The sequence below is a fragment of the Cygnus atratus genome, chromosome 2 (genome assembly GCF_013377495.2).
Source record: "Cygnus atratus isolate AKBS03 ecotype Queensland, Australia chromosome 2, CAtr_DNAZoo_HiC_assembly, whole genome shotgun sequence".
Lineage (NCBI taxonomy): Eukaryota > Metazoa > Chordata > Aves > Anseriformes > Anatidae > Cygnus > Cygnus atratus.
The window spans coordinates 38,880,792-38,898,984 of record NC_066363.1 but is presented as its reverse complement, the minus strand read 5'-3'; the positions used below and the strand labels follow the sequence as shown (position 1 = coordinate 38,898,984).

The 18,193-nt window shown below is 34.7% G+C and overlaps 1 protein-coding gene across 1 annotated transcript in view; it reads right to left on the bottom strand.

The window, feature by feature from the left end:
* Window positions 1-18,193, bottom strand: part of KCNH8 (potassium voltage-gated channel subfamily H member 8) — a 185,284-nt gene that overhangs the window by 102,649 nt on the left and 64,442 nt on the right. The window contains exons 2-3 of the mRNA XM_035556484.1: window positions 17,837-18,070; window positions 2,915-3,046 (exon numbers count right to left, since the gene is read on the bottom strand). Of these exons, the coding sequence (XP_035412377.1) occupies window positions 2,915-3,046; window positions 17,837-18,070 (366 nt within the window). The remainder of the gene's footprint in view (window positions 1-2,914; window positions 3,047-17,836; window positions 18,071-18,193) is intronic.

Here is an 18,193-nt window from a genome sequence, read left to right as displayed (position 1 = left end):
AAAATACGGAATGTAAAATGGTTGGCATACGGTATTTCACTTTGGCATACTGAAAAGAACCACCACTCCCTCCAACAAACAACGTGTAATCAAAATAAATCTGTCTTCTTAGAAAGAATTAATAGGAAGTCAGAAAAGGCTCACTATTTAAACCATAACACTGCAGCTTAGTTTAATCCATGGTGGGAAAAGGTGTCCAGCTTTTCATTCACAATTATTACTGGGATAAGAACATCTTTTTCAACAGGAAGGCTAACCTGGCAGGGAAGCCTTTCAACTAGGAATGATTGGAGGAGAATATGATGACATATTTCCTGGGGGGGGGGGGGCAGGTAATTGGGAATAAACCCATGCACTAGGACAGGAGGAGGGCAAGCAGTTTGCCAGGCAAAACCTGGAGGTTTTGGTAGCTACCAAGACGAGCATGGGCAAACAATGCGCCTGGTGGTAAAGAAAGCCAACAACACTGTGGGCTGCATTAGAAAGAGAGTTGCCAGCAGGTTAGGGGAGGTGATCTCCTCAGTACTAGTGAGATTCATCGTAAATGCTGGTTCCAGGTCTGGGCTCCCCTTTAACAGGACAGAAATGGACACACATTAACACAGTGGGTCCAGCAAAGGGCCACAAAGATGGCTAGGTGTTTGGAGCATCTAACACATGAGGAGATGTTGAGAGAGCTGGGACTGATCAGTCCAGGGCAGAGAAAGCCCAGGAGGAAAAATAGTGTGCATAAATACCTGATAGGGGGAAATAAAGAGGAAGCCAGACTTTACTTAGTGATACCTAGTGAAAGGATAAGAGGCCATGGGCACAAACTGAATACATGAAATTCCATTTAAACATAAGGATTTTTTTTTTCCACTTTGTAGACAGTCATATATTGGAACAGGTTGCCCAGAGAAGTGGTAGAGTCTCCATCCTTGGTAATACTCAAGACACATACTAAGTGACCTGTTCTAGCTGACCCTGCTTTGAGTAGGTGATGGGAATTGGTGTAGACATTCTCCAGAGGTTCCTTCCCACATTAAATATCAGGTGACTCTCTGGTTAATATTTATTACATACATTTTTTTATACTAATGCTGGAGTATATTTCTACAACAAACTTACAGGTGGGGCAACAAATGCAGTGCTGAAACCAAGCTGACAATATTGAAAAGATGAGGGCTCTAAGAACATTGCCATGAAATAGGGTGCATGAGATAGCAATGGAGGGAAGGATGGTAAATTAAGTTTTAAAGCAAAACAAAACAAAATCAAAAACATATAAGAGTTGCTGATTGTCACAGCACCTCTTAAGGACTGTCATACACAAGTTTTTCCCTTTATCTTATATGAAAGTTTCAGGACAAAGTCTTCTCTAATCATTGCATGATAGGACAAATTTCACTGGAAACTTATACAGAGGAAGAAAAGAGAAAATCTGTTAAATTTGTATTTAAAATGAGACATTCAAAAGAAAAGGTCACAGACAGTGTCTGACATTTGGGCTGAGTAAAGGAAAATCAGGCAAAAAAGTGGACTTTTGCAGTCACGTTGGCACAAAGGAGCAACTGAAGTTGTGTGAACACGAGATAAAATAGATAAATGTGCTGCAGAAAATCAAAGGGAAAATCAAACCAATATCTCCTTATAATAGAACCATAAGTTAAATCATGGTTTCAACATGAGTAACAAGGGAAGTAACAACTAGGGATCAGGAAGAACAACCAGGATCAGAGTGTACCACACAAGGCAGACAAACGTCATTAGTCAAAAATTTATAGCAATTCTTAAAACTCAAGCTGCCAACACAGAGCAAAAAACTGAATGGGCATTTGCTGGTGTAATGCAAGTCTGCACGAGTATGTTCACAGTCAGAACATGGTTGGGATCTAGAAGGAATATTCATTTTTAAATGTGTAACAGCAAACATGAGTTAAAATCTGCTTAGATTTTCAATTTAACATGAACCCACATCAAAAGCTGGAGACCATTTTAATCCATCCTAAGCTAAGCATTACAGCTACAAAATGTTTAACAGATAAACAATAGTTAAATAACAATAATCATCATCATTCCTACACCTATTTCAAACTATCACTGGTATATTAAATGTGATTTCTCAGTGTATCCTGAAAATTTGCATCTCTCATAATGTAAATAATTAGCCTTTAGAGAACAGATGTTCAGACAATTTCTCTTCTGCATGATCCTATACCATGTTTTAATAAACAATTTTCCTAAAACTTTCATAAATGTAAGGTTTCTTGTCTAAAGAAAGAATTAGATAAAATGTATTATATATTTTAAATATTTTACTTCAACATGAAGTGATTGGTTGAAGTTGTATGTAAGGGGAATCTGCAAATATACTTGGTATTTCTTTAGGGACCCAGGAGTTGGACTCAATGATCCTTGCGGGTCCCTTCCAACTCAGATATTCTATGATTCTATGATTCTTCCATCTTTCAGCTCAGAAATTCTGAGACATATTCTCTGTAAAAAATGAAGAATGTAAAATCCCTCAATTATTCAGGGTTGAAAAGTGAAGATGAAATTATTTGTCAAACTGTAAAGAGGAGGCAGACATTGTTAGAATAAATATTGAATTAAGAATTTTCATCAACGCAGGGAAACATAACATTTCCAATTTTGAGTACTAAGAAGTTATAAAAGAAAGCTGCATTACAATTCCTTGTAAACATTATTTTTATTGAAAAACTAATATTAAAGAGCAGCAAAAGTTGAATACAAATTGTTAGATTTCCAAAGAATAAATTAATATATGATCTGGAAGGACAGATCATATATTAATTTATTCTTTGGAAATCTAACAGGTCTCTGATTTAACAGTGTGCATGAGAGAGAGTTCAAGTAGCTGTGACTCTCAAAAACTACATTCTTATCAATATTGGTTTCAATTCACACAAACCTTCCTTTTTGTCTTCTGCAGCAATCTTCACTTTTGTGTCTGTTATATCTTTGAAAGAGGCCAGAAAGAGTACTACATCTCCTTTCTCATTCTTTATAGGAACAATATCCAATAGGCACCAGAATGAAGACCCTGTAAGGATAAAAATGAATTTAATTCAAACAGCTGTCTTTTAGCAGAGAGAGGAGAAAAAAAAAGAAAAAGAAAAAAAAAAAGTGAATCACTAAATCTACAACTAATGCAATTCTAAAAAAAAAATATCTTATTTAGGAGGTCAGTTGTCAGGAAATCACAGATGTTCAGCTCATGTAAATCTGTTTGCATCATTCGTTGAAGCTCAGTAATACTGCTTTCTCTGGAAGTAAGGCATTAATTTAAATGCAAAATTTATCTGTGGGGATCATTAATAGAATTTAATGAAACTGCTTACTCCTCTGATACCATGCTTTCCTTTGAACTCTCAGCTGATGTTGCTTATTTCACTGGAATAGCTTTCACTTTGTTAACTTGACATCTGAAGCTTCCAGGTTTACAATAAAATCATTTTACTTTAATCATCTTGCTTGATACTCATTAAAATCTCTTGACAGGAGACCTGATAGTCAGAACATCATTTCACTAATTCAAAGATATTTAAACTAATCAGACATCAGACTTAGAATAGAAAGTGTAAATGCTTGATTCAAAGTAACTTAAGCTAAGAAAGAATTAACTCCTCGCATCTTACAGGTAAGATTTATAATACAAGAAATCTTCTGTAAAATTAATATCAGCTATCTTACTATATATAAAGGTCAGCTCGCTAAGGTGTTAATTAGACAACACTGAGATTGCCAATATTTTTAATTTTTGCCAACCTTTCTCTTCCCAGATCTGGTAAATAATTGTACCACTTTCAATAGTTATTTTCACTGATTTTGTTACTTGTCATATTTGCAAGGTATGTTGTTCAATTCCAGTGGAAACATTTATAGGTCTGCCATTAACACAGATGACTTGGAACAGAAGATAATGAATGTTATGTGCTAGGAGTATAATGGAGATTTCAGCAAGCACCCTGGATCCCAATCCCATCCATTCTGGGACAATTCAGCCCAATGCCAGGTTTTGTGTTTTTCAGTTTTTGGCTTCCTATCTCCAATTATCCTTCTCCTCCTATTATTTGCAAGATGTATAATTACTGTTACAGCATTTTTGTTTTTTTTGTTTGTTTTTTAGTTTTAAATTACCTTGTTGGAGATTTCTTTATGTTTCCATATTCATTTTCATCCCCAACAGACTGCTATTAGCATTCATTTACAAGCAAAAGTATATTTTCATTCAAAAAAGAAAAAAAGAAAGAGTTCCTTCAACCACTGCTGCCACTACTGCCAAACTATCAGCTATGCTTTGGAGATGTCCTTTGGAAGAACAAGCAGATTAGTTATTTTATCCTCTATTCTTCCTTCTGAACTCTGCAGTCTTGAAAATGAATTGAACACACCAAGATCACAATTCATCTAAGTCAAATTTTCAACTGGAAGTTCTCTGTCTGTTAAAAGATGTAGGTAAGCATGGGGGGTGAAACTGCAGCTTTCCTTTTGAAGGGCCTCCGAAGATGAAGGTGGAGAAGTATGTTTGAAAAGAAATTCATCTGTTCTTCTTTATCCTGGTTAAACTTCTCAAGAGGCAGGCTTTGAGAGTAACAATACTGGTTGAGTCACCAGGTAACGTTTCCACTCAAGGAGTTTCCACTTTAAAGTAGAGATAGGGAGAATTGGGAACAGAAGGAAAGTAGATTGGGTAAGGACAGAGAAATTGTGTGAAAACAGACTGACTTTATATTAGGTTTAATCATTCTCATTTTGAGGTTGTAGAGAGAGAGCATCGAAGAAGCCCTATTAAAAGAAGGTAGAACTGAAACAGAAGCAATATATTTCTACTCTTCCCTCTTTCTTTTTAATTTTCCATCCTTAATTCAAATTTATACAGACATAGCTTGTTTTATCAAAACTTTTGGGAAAAATTGCTTAGTGCTCTTACTGTCAGAAATGTTATATAGAGCCAACACCCTATCAATCTGAAGTGGTGTATTCAAAGACGAGAAGTAGCATTAAGCTATTTTACTTTATGGCTTAAAAATAGAATCACAGATATCTACAGAGTATTATTATCTACCTCTTAAACTATTCATGTTCTTTCTTTTAAAATTGTATTTTGTGCATTCTAGCAGTAGTTTCAGTTGGACAAAAAGCTGTTCTCAACTGCATCTTCTTAACAATACTAATAGCAGCCTTTTCTTTTAAACATCTGTTGAAATCTCCGGAAGTGGAAGTGTATCTTATTCTTTTAAATTGTTTCATGTCTTTTTGACACACACACACAAATAAACCATCACAGCTGTTTCAGGCAGAAAGTTAGAGATATTAGCTACATCCATATAAATCTAACTCAGTTATGCTAAGAAGCACATCTGATAACTTTATCTGAAGTGATAGATTTGTATGTTTAGGGAAGTAATTGTAACACTGTCCATCAGTTATAATTAGAAATAGAGACAAATACTTTCAGTGTTTCATGTTGTAATGTTTTTTTCTCTTTTGTTAACGTGTATTTGAGTTCTTTGCTGGTGAATACTAGCCACTGAAATCATTTAATGTCATTTTCTGTTTCTCTTCAATCATATTTTCTCTCATTATCTACCCTCATTTTTCTCCTCTGTGAATGTGTGTGTTTTTTTTTTGTTTTGTTTTATTAAGCAAAGCAAGTATGCTTAAGAAACGGTACAAACAACTAAAGAAAACACATATCCGATACATGCTTAGGATACTTCTCCCTCAAAGAGTTCTGTGTTAGTGCTTAGCATAGCAGAGTTGCAGATCTTGACATTACTTATACACTCAACCTTTAGAAGTTCAGAGTTTACTTTTTGGGGGCTTCTGCCATTACTCTGACGTGTGCAAATAGATATGAAATACTCTTCCAGACTAGAGGAGATGACCCAGTTTAAGCCAGGACTAGATCAGTATGTGCTTGCACTCTGTCAAGAACAGAAGTGTGCCACATTTCACTCTAGATGAGCATTCTTGGAAAAATGTACTTACCCAATGCAATCAATTATACAGCTTTTACTGAAAGCCAACACTGTAGAATGCTATAAGCCAAAATAAGAACTTTCTACTCACTGAGAAAAGTAATGCCCTATTCAGTTATAGTTCTTTTGAGTGCACTCATCTGTGAGGAAGAAATTTCTTCCCTGCTTCAGGTGGTGCACACAAAGGTTTTCTGTATTGCCAGGAGTTGTCTATCAAAGACATTTCTTTTGGAGGTTTATTTATATACAGACCTTTATTGCTCCAAGCCACTACTCTTTGAGGAAGAGTCTAATCTTTCTCTTGCATTATGAACTGAACGTTCAAAATATATTTTAATATCCTCAAGGCTTATATAAGCATATCTCAGGAAAGAAGAAAAGAGACCAAATGAAGCATAATCTTATCACAAAGCAACTTGGCTATAGTCCACCTTTCATGTATACATAAAAAAGAGAGTGCTTTATGGTCACTCTCTCACTCTCCATTTCTACCTTTCCTCACTCTGACAGTTAGAAGTCTCCTTAGACTGAAATCAAAACAAAGGCCAACAGGGCCCGGAATTTAAAAGGGAGATTTGATAAAAAACCCTTGCCATCATAGCACCAATAACCTTTAGAACCAAGTATTCCTGTTACTAGAAATTAAGGTCTGCTTAAACCAAGGAACAAACTCAGATTGTTAACCTTATTCATGAGCTATGTCCACCCAGCATACAATAATACTTAACCAAACTTCAACGACAGCTATCCCAGATAAAGCCCATTGCAAGAGTCAGAATAGAAATCTTTGGGTATTGCAGTGGTATTATAGAAACAGAGAGGGATTATTGATGACCAGTTAATGTAAGTCTTTAATGGAATAAAAATAAATAATTTGCCCATCTCCTCTGCTTAATCAATATTTTATCTGTGCTTTTCTGCAGTAAGTATCTTCTTAGTGTAAAAAAAGGAAAGCATAAATGTCTTGCATGTTAGATAAACAAGTCTTGTGACACACACACACAAAAATCTCTTCATTTAATAATTACCATGTTGTATAACATAAAAAAAGCAGAATTAAGCTGCACAAGACATCATGTATCTGGCAGATTTTTTTTTTTTTTACATTGCAGTGCTTGATTTTAAACAGATATAAATCTATCTTTTAAGAGAAAATGAAACAAACAAAAACAACAAAAACCACACAACTTTTTCCAGGGATTTGTTATTTAAAAGACAAAGATAAAATTATTTTTGTATAGATAACTGCAATAACGTATTGACAGGGTTGATACTAATTCTTCAGCTTTACAACATGGTCCTTCCATTTACAGAATTAATAATTGTTAGCAAAATAAAACATTGGCTTATTTTTAAGAAGTTTAGCCAGATTATTTCACCTTTTCTACTGTAGAAAGTGTGAACTTCACCACTGACATTCCAGGATGCCAAAGGCTGTCTGGGGAAGCTAAGCTAGCTTTTTTTGCTAGATTCCAAGTGCCAATGATAACATTTTGTTCTGAATGTTTTGTGATTTTGACAAGGTGTCAACACTTTGTTGAGGAGACCAAAGTGCAAAGAAGCAAACAATTCTTAAAAAAAAAAAAAACAAAAAACAACAACAACAACAAAAAAACACAACAACAACAAACTGAACTAAACTAGAAGGGAATGTAGCTGAAAGAAAAAGTACATCTGTAATCAGAGTACTTTTTACCTTGTAAATACCAAAACTTTGACAATGATCAGTTAACATAGTTAACTCAAGGCTTTGCTACTTTAAGAAAGTGAGTACCTCATTTTCCTCCATTTTTTGCAGAAGTACATACAAAATTTATAAAATTTTCCCTTGAATTCTGCTCCTGTTGATGACAGCCTATGTGCTATATCCTAGAGACAGTCTTTGATCTGACAATATTGCAAGAAAACTAACAAGAAGACATATGGAGTATCAGGTAACTGACACATATGGTCACTGATGATTGTACTAATGCTCTCATAGCAGTAAAAAAAAAAAAAAAGGCTCAAGAATTTATGGCCAACAGATCATGTTTGCAATTAGTTCTCTCTGCAAATTTTAAGAGTCAACTTAAATCCCTTCCAAAAAAAATCTCAAATGAGAATACAGAGGTATCTCATGAACTTGGTTGGGGGAAAGGGAATAGGTAAAATACCTTAATAATGAGGTAAAATTATGGTTCAATATGAATAAGCAGATAACAGTCAATTCTGTGGAGCTGTGTAGTGATTTATAAACTTCCATTAAAAATCTCCCTGCACATCTCTCACATGTGGCAATAGAGCACGTGTGAGATTACTCAGATCTATCACATCTCATCAGAGAATGTGAAAATCCCCTCTCCATGTCTCCCCTTCTTTTTCAGTGACCAACTCCATCCTACACTCTGTTCCCACTACTGCTGGATAACTCATGAGCTATAACTCATAGCTCATATGTCATGTTGCACAACATCTAATTTTGCTGTCATCACTGCCATGATGGAGAAAGGGAAAGGATGTTCCACTAAGAGGAGACATTCCATAGCACATCAGCCTCTTATCCTTGCCTTGCTGCAAACTTCCTATGTTAGTCAGAGAAAGACTTTGCTCACCACCTCAAAATCCGCATTTACTAATATGCTGACAGAGGCTGCCTCTGTTCTGGCAGCTCCTGGTTCGAGTGCTTGACTTTTCCAACCTTGGTGTTCTTTTCTTTTGTATGCAACTGCTAGTAGTCTGCTGTATACATTTTTTACTAACGAATTTATGGACTCAAGTACATCTACATTTTGGATTTGTTTACTCAGCTTTGCTATCTCTCCTTTTATAACCACTTTCTACTATCTTTTCTACTTAATGCAATTCCCTATTTCAAAATCCTCTAGTTACATACGAGTTTTCATTGAACAAAAGCAGTGAAGCTAAGCGATGCCTGTTAAAGCCGCGCATTATCCTTATGTGTGCTCTAATTTCCTTTTCCTATCTCTGTCCAGATTAGAAAAGAAAACTGCATTTAAGCAGATAAGAACTTCCCTGATGTAATACATTTACTAGGTTACGTTTATAACAATTAGCAAAATACACAGGATTATTAAAAAAACTCAGTGAAGTCAACGAAACTCATTCTGTTTAAATGCAAAAGACTCCAGGGCAAATTCCTTGATACCAGCAGTCTGCAACTTACTTTCCCTCCAACTGCAATGATCGTTATTCTGTCACAGTCATAATACTACAAGTCATTTGTCAGCTAACTCCTGTGACAGCAGAAACTGAGGCAATTTATTGATCTAATTAAATATCCAATAAAGTCTTAAAAAATTATCTTAAAATATTCTTGTTACCTTACTTGTTTAATAATTATATGTCTAACCATAGACTGTTTTTACCCAGTATACTGGAAAAAAAAAATCTAAACAAAATATAGTTTCTTCAGTTTTTTCTATGTACTGTTTTGGAAAAAAGTCATGACCGATCCTTCCTGAGTAGTCTTGTCTTTCCTCTGTTCAGATGATATCAGCTTTTTTCATTATTTTGAGTTACACAATCTCTAAATAAGCAAAGTCTGCTTTCCCTTGATTATTGTATTTTTGAAATCTATTGTTAGAATTGTGTTTAGAGCCCAGGTGCATATTCTTTTTGGATTTTAACAATTCCTTGTTCAAAATGTAGACTTAATGACAGCAGCAGATATGATTTTTTAGTCTACTGAGGGGTGTACTTTTGTCACTTGGAAAAAAAAATAAGGCAAAAAACTGACAAATTTTCTTAAGCCAGGATTACTTCTTGGATAAATGTATGTATGTATATATATCCATGCATGAAAAACATGTATTTATACATACCTTTCTCCCCCAGCATCTCTCTGTTTCTCTCAAAAAGCTAACCAATATTTTAAAAATTGTGTCTGAAATTTCTGACATCAGAAGGAAGTGTCTTCCACATTGATCTAAAAACTACCATTTTTTCAAATGAAGTTATCATCTTTGAGCTTATTATTATTATATTCTCTTATAAGGAAACTTCCAAAATTACACAGAATTTGTTGCTTCCTAGGAAGAATAACAACAACACAGTAATACCAAAGCAGACACTAGTACTGGTAAGCTTTCCACTTTTTCGATTCCAAATAATGAGACAGAAAAACATAAAAAAAGATATTTTTGTGCAAGACATTTTCATGATCTTGGTTTTGGTTTCCCTGCCAATGGCAGCCCCTATGAACAGAAGGGTCAGAGTTTACAGAAGAGTAGGTCTCCCAAAGGTGGAAGAAATTCTGGTTGCAGCCTCATGCTTATTCTAAACACTTTCATCAAATGTTAGTTGGAGAAATGGAAATTCTGCTGGCTATTTGTCCACTCATGTTGCAAAGCTCCATTTTAGAAACTGATAATTTATTTTCTATCACTTTTTCCATAAGGTACGGTCAGAGATTGTTTTTGTTTGACTGCTATATCAGTGACTCTATAGCTAATGTCTAAAATTTAAGTTTTATCTGTAAATATTCATCAGCCATTTCAAACAAATTTGAGTATTTTCTGTTGAGCCCATAATTCAAGAATTTTAACCTGCTCTTGACTTTCTGCCCTCCAGCACTTTTCTAGGAGGAAAGGGACATGGCTGGGACCTGATAAAGGGTTGTGTCATGAATCTGGATTGCTATCGTCCTCCTGTCAAGTTTATGGGTTTATGAACGAGGGTTTTGAAACATGCACTGAAAAATTACATAATGCTATAGAGAGGATTAATCTTCCCAGTTCACCATTTGAATCCATGTGAACACATGCTGTGAACAGACTCTGAGCCTTTCCATTGAGAAGAATTACAGAAACCCTGCCAGTTGGAAAGTAGTAGGTTTTAACCTTTTCGTTACTTACCTGCTCTATAAAATCACACTGTTTTTGCAATTCCCCAAGCCAAATCAATAAGATGGTTCAATACACAGTGCTAACATGAACCTCCTGCTGTTCCTCCAAAAAAACCATGGAGATACTGCAAGAACTCATTGCAATTGTTAGCATAAGAGTTGGCAATTACATTCTGCAGCATGATCCAATAAAGGTTATTGAGGACCATGAAAAAATTAAAGAAATGTCAGCAGAAGGGAGGCAGCTGACCATCAGGAGAGATGGCTCTTTGTCCTTTCTTTAAACAAACATCAGCCTAATTCATGTTGAAGTGTGGGGACAGAAGTCAACTTCTGGCTAAGCCTGATTTAAAACTTTGTAAAAAATAAAGCATAACCTATCAGCATCCTCATTGTGACCATAAAAACATAAGAAAATTCGAAGCATAGACTAACTGTTCTGACCCCAGTATCCCACAGCAAAATAAATACCTATGTCTCTTAAAATGCATGTGCAAAAAGTAGCATAATTAGATAAATCTTAAAAAATAAAAACTGCACACAACATAAACATTCGTATTAAGTACAGCTGGAAACACATTGTGCCTGTATGGAAACACAAATCTGTAAGCATTTGTAAGCAGTGAAAAGCCTGTCACTTTGTAACAATGCAATAAGCACCACGAACATCTTATATGGATTTATTTACTTACCAGTGTGCTTCTATGAGAACAAATCTTTTCACAGTGAGTTATGCTTTTAATAAATCATGTTGCTTTTGAAAGAAGCTATTAGCCAATGTCACCATGAGTGCCATCAGAATCAAGTCTCAGCACTGTCAGTTAGTAAGCAGCAGTAAGCAACTTTCTGTTGAAGTCTCATTAAATCATAGCAAAAGATCTCAGATGTTTCAGATCACACTGCACACAGGGGATTTTCCTTTTTTTTTTTTTTTTCTTTTTTTTTTTTTTCCCCTCCCTTCTGAAGGTCAGCCCCTGGTTTTATCTCCTTGCAGGCTTTCACCAATTGTTTCACCCAATGCTCCACAGAGTCTGAGCCAGGGATCTCCAGGGGAACAAACATCTGCCCCATTTTCCCCTTTTGCAGCTCTCACAGCAGAAGCTGGGACTGTCTGCAATGTCTATGTACTTCACAGCTACACGCTGCATTTTGAAAAATGAAGTGTTTGCAGAGAAGAGAAGCTTAAATGTTTCCTGTTCTATGAAAACAGAAGAAAATAAGGACATGCCTTTAGTCTACACACACAGGTATACTGCTTTTTTAAAAAAATAACTTCCTTAATAGCACTGAGATATCCTAAGAATTTAGTATTGAGCTATATGAAAGGGAGAAAAAACAAACAGAAAAGAAATAATGCTTTTATAAAGATACAAGCTATTGCTTATAGGTCATATAATTGCAGTTAGCTATTACCATCAGATTCATTTTTCAGCATTGAAAATTCAGCTCTTCCTGTTTCCCACCACTTCTCCTGTATTTTGTACTATAATTTAGATAATGTGAGCAAATCAGCTACAAATGGTTTTAACTTTCTTGTTAGGCCACATTTTTAAGGTAAAGCAGCAGTGAGGTCACATTTTTATGAACTCTCCTGCCAAAGAACTTGTCAAGAAAGTTCCTGTACATAAGTAACTAGACATCACTGGAAAATTGATGGTTTTGTATGGAAAATTTTAATTTTCTTTAACTGGAAAATTCTAATAAATGTCTCTCCTGTAGCTGCCAGGCTTAACATTTCCCAAAGCAATTCAAGGGTTGTTAAGCAGGGAGTTAGTTCATATTAAAAATGTACCATACAACTCCTATGCTTCAAAGTGCTACAGGATATTTTCAGAGAACCATTAAAGTAGATCTTTAAACTTGATGGAAAAAAAAGGATACCATTTCTGCAAAGACCAAAATACCTTTGTGTGTGTGTGTTTAAAAGAAGAGCTTTAAGAAATCCTTATTTTCTTTAAAGGTCACTATTTTTACTTAAACTTCTTTAATACTTATTATTATTTTTAATAAAAAAATAAAATCATCTTAAAAAAAAAGAAAAAGCCTTGTTTGTTTGCATTATGCAGGTCATTCATTGACTGCAAATAATGTGTGGAGTCTTTGATCTTCTTTAGCCACATTATTCAAATGCATCCATAACAGATGCTATAAGCAATGTCTCACGGCCTGAGGCTAACTTCATTTGCCTGTGGCTGTTATTGTTGCTCATCTGAGAACACCGTTACACCTGAGGCTTCAAATGGCCTTTTGCCCAGTGGTACCTAGTAACTCAGTGAGATGTTCTGTCTTTCACTGTTTTTCAACTCCTATTCTACCCATCTGATATAATATTTTGGTATTATATATTTATATAAAGTATTATATATTAATATATTATATTAATAATACTTCCAGATAAAGGTACAGATTTTTTTTAAACACTAATGAGTAGAGATTAAATACCTTGGTTTAATCACACTGACTCTTGGAATTAGAGAACTGAGAAAATAGCTGTTTCGTGTCTTCTTGACTTTACAAGTTATTTACCAAACCTTTAGGGGTGAAAAACTGCAAGGCAGCTGCCTAATACTTACCTCAGAAAGCGCTTAAATTAGTTTACAGGTAGAAGATATCATAGTGTCCCGCGAGTATCTGTGCTTAAGCCAACTCTATATGCAGTCAAGTCCTAAGGCAACTTGTAAAGGTGGCCCCAGCAACATCTACTCTGTCTATTACTCTTACAGAAGGGATTTTTAAATATCCACAAATGCCAGCTGGGAGGTGGTGAGAGGAGGACATGGACACAATGGATGCCATTATTGAAGCCTCTCACAAATCATTAAATCAAAAGTAAACTTCTCTGATTACACAGTATTTTTACACAAGTTACACCTTCACAGGAAGAAACCAATTTCCTTTCCATGAAGGAAGGTTGTAGCACTACTAAAGTTCATAAGAGTGTGTATGTTAGAACAAACAAGACCAAACCCTTTTTAAAGACTACGAACTGATTTTTGAGACACAGAAAATAAGACTGATGGGGTCATAAGGGAACCAAGGTATGACCTTCTCAGTGATTGAAGATGGAGAGCTTACGCTGGACTAAGTCAGTGATTATAAGGCTTATTGTAGCATCCTCTTAGGCTGCAACAGAAAAGGAAAAAGTCCAATCTGCTCCTTGTTTATACTTCAGTTTGGTGGATCATGAAGACCTTATTTAACTATATGTACTCATTGCTGATAATTTTTTTCAGTGGTCTGCCAGGGAGAAAAAGAAGGGATTGTTTAAACGTAGATCTTTAGTGAAGTGTTCATCTGCTATCAGACTACTCTAAAAAAGTAGATCCCTGGAGTGAGTTCTTCCCTCACAAGTCACTTGAATTCAGAAAGGTTATTTAGCATTTCTGTTATCATAATTGACAACTTAATTTGTCACAGATGTTTTGAAGAAAGTGTAGAAATAGTAAGAGAAAAAAATTAAAACGCAACTCCTAAAATACTTTATTTTAAAACTTTCTGAAGAAAGCAAGTCATACATTTCCTTGTATTTTAATAGTTACTTTTTTTTTTCTGTTTGTCTTCAAAAAGCACTATAATTCTAATAAATAAATAAATAAAATGTAAAAACTGGCTAAGGAACTGAAATAAATACTAAAACTATGTTGAAAAGTATGTTTTTAGTGGGATTTCCAAAAGACATCTCTCTAAAGCTGCTGTATCTGCTGCCACAGTTCTTATACTGTTCTGAACTAATATGGCAGAAATGGGAGGGTACAACCTTTCATCATGGGAAGGTACAAACATTTTATGCTATGGTGAAGATTTGTTAAAATGACAAAAGGAGAACACACATACCTTTATCCATTCTAAGAAGATTGCTTTCTAGTTAGGTGAGAGTACAACAGGTGAGGATCACCCTTCTATTATGATCCAAATCCAAATAACCAAAACAATAAATTTCTTTGTTTCTTACCACAGAGAATTAATCAATATTACTCCTCTACCCAACTCCTTGCATGTTGGTTTTTCTCACTGCAATGAGTGTCAGCTCACATCAGTCTGGAATTCCTATGAAATTGCATGTACAATGGTGGAGTTGCTTTAGTTAGAACAATCCTTTACTGAACAGTTCCTGAGAAAAATTGCTATTAGAATTTCTAGGTACTAGTTAAATAACTGTGAAAGGCCCTATACTTAAACTTACTAAATTCAGATCAAAACTAGTAAGGGCTCTAAATCCCAAACTTGAATCAGAACTTGTGTAGAATGAATAGTTTAATTTAATGATAAAAAACAAATCAGTTTTAAATTGAGTTTAAATAAAAGTCATAATGTTGAAAAATGTGGTTATTAAAAAAAATTAAAAATCAACACATATTTAGTTTTGGAAGTTTGAATTTCTTCCCCACACAAGGAGATACAGATAGAAAAAAAATAAAAATGAAAGAAAACAACAACAATGACAAAAAACATGTTATTTTCAATTACAGACTTCTAGCCTCTGAGTTTTAGATCAAATCCAGGATAGAAAAAAAAATCCTAATGTTGTATCTTTAATAAAGTAGTTATTTAAATTATTGTTTTATGGAGTATTCTGAGGGACATTTCAGTCAATTCTGTAATTCTGTGAGCTCAGAATTATCCCCAAAGCTGAACTTCTGTGCCTGAAGTTATCCCTGAAAGTATTTATTTCGTCTTGTAGCTAGGCCTACAGAGTAAGGTTATACCTCTGAATAGAGGACTAGATAGCCTTACTATATGATACTAAAGCCTTACTGTATGATACCGTAAAGTCATAACAGGACACTGAAATGTTACCCTATAAAAACCAAACCTTACTAGTTACCTGTCTCTCACTGATCTCTGTTCCTGGGGTTACACTATGCACTAACCCCTTTAGCAGGTATTTTCAGTATCAGGTAAGCCTCAAGGTAACCATATATTCATTCTGAGGCCGTTAGTCCTAAAGTTCTTGTCTAAAAATATTGTTAAAACATTTGTCTGTAACACAGACTCCTTTTTTTTCTCCCTCCCTTTTTTTTTTTTTTTCCCCTGCCAATGTTGAATAACCTTAACTGCTTCATTGGTTCATTTTTTCTTCTGATAAAAACTCTCAAAACATTTAGCTAAAATGAGTGATTTACCAAATTAAATGTCTGCACTATGAAGCTCTGTTAAAAACCTAACAAACAAACAGAACAACAACAACAACAAAAAAAAACAACAAACCAAGACTATTTTTTAAGATAAATTTTGCTTTTATTCAAGAACAGTCTCATGTTATTTTAATACCTATTCATTTCTGCTTCACAACGGTACAGAAATACATGAAAATGAAAAATACAATAGACAGTCAAGAAAATTTATTCATACTCAGAAAAAGTCTTGGAATGTCTCCCATTCCAATTATACACAGGGATGCAAGTAGAATAGATTGTGGGAATTCTTTTATCCTAAACAATTTCTCTTTACCTATGTTTCATAAACTTAATTGCCAAGCAAATTGATCTGCAATTTCCTTTACCTGAATTAGTCATACCTATTGAAGGTTTGAAGCACCCCTCATAGTGCAAAGGAATCACAATTTAACCTGCAGGACCAAGCCAGTGAAATGAATATGTTAGCTTTACTTCTTTCATTTACATATATTGAAATCTCTTCCCGCTATGCCCAGTCATCATTCTGCAATACTGGTCAAATGCAGCCCTTATGTTTCTGTAAGATAATTTTTCCCTACATTCAGACATGATTTACAGAGGTAAAACTGGAGAAACTAGTTTTATTGAATAACCTTCCTGAAAAATGAGTGCTGATGAATTCAAAGAAATATGGGAGTATCAAAAAAAAAAAAAAAAGTAGAAAAGTAGTCATGAACACAAAACAACTGAACAGCGACTTTTCTCTTGAATTAGTCAGGGAAAGAGGGGCTGCCTATCTAAATCACTGCCTAACTTTTTGTCATTAAATACCGATTACTTTTAAAAAATAACTTGTAAAAATATTTAATATAGTAGTAATAACATTTTGGGAGGAAATATTTCATTAACAAGGACATAAATAGGATCTATGGAGAAACTACAAGGCTTAAACATATGTCTAGAAATTCTAGCCTTATAATAAAACATAAGGTGATACTCAACCTGTGGATCCATTAAGATCATGGATCATTAAATATATGAGAAGGCTCCTATAGCACAGCTGTGGTTGCAATTCTATCAGAATCTCATACTTAGGGTCACCCTTGGCTAGTGGTACAGTTCAAAGATCACATGAATAATGACACTTTAAACACTTACGGAATAGGTGCACTGAAAGAGACTGATATAATGAAACAAGCTGATGACTGTGTGTCCTGGGTTACTTTCTTCCATGGCTCACTCTCTTTTACTGTGCAAGAGTCCTTATAAATGCCCTACAATAGCAGTGAAAGCTTTAGCAATGCAACTCAAAATTTACTAAAGAAGTCTATGGAGTTGCTTAATGCTCAGAATGTTTTATGTGACAATACATACTTAAATGTAAACTCTATGTACTTACCTATGTTTGAAAGTCATTATGATTGTGTTTATATAGAGTGGCTGCAGAGAATAAGCCACTTGGATCATTCAAAACGGTAAGCATTTTACTGATTGGATTGAAAATTTTACATACCCACTGCCTACCTTAATTTTTGAATTTCGTTTTCATCAATAAGGGGTCAGGACATCAGTATAAGAAAAAAAATTGCAGTGATATACTAAGTGCTGATATCACAGTGCCTCATAATGCACCTTAGGACCCTGAATTTCTCCTTCTACAGTTTTATAACTTACCAGACAGCTAACACAAAATCAGAAATGCTAATGTAAACATAGTTTCAACGTGCATCCAAATGTATCCAAATCTGTTCTTGTAGGTCTGACTATAGACATAGAAAATAATTAAGTGGAAATCAAACTATGTATTATACAGGTTAATGCTAAGTTTCATTCTTTGGGACTAACAGAAAATAGGAAAAAACAAAACAAACAAACAAACAAATACTTACCATCCTTCTTATAGAACATGATTTCTCCTTTGAATTCTATCTTTTCCTCCAATGATTTCTCAATCTGAAGAATCATTTGCTCATTTGTTTCAGCACCAAGTAAAAATTTACAGCTGCAGCTCTTCTGCATGACTTCAGTTCTTGCAAATCCAGCAAGCTCACAGAAGCCATCTGAGCAGTAAACAATAGGGAATCCCTTAGCCACCTGAGCATTTGCAAGGATGAAGTTACTATCTGTAGAGGAACACAAAAGTAAAACATGAATTACACACTGAATTCTACGTCATTTGACATAATACTTCCTTTATCTTTGTCGGAAAGCACAACTGGGCATATATTTACAAACAAAGCCCCAGC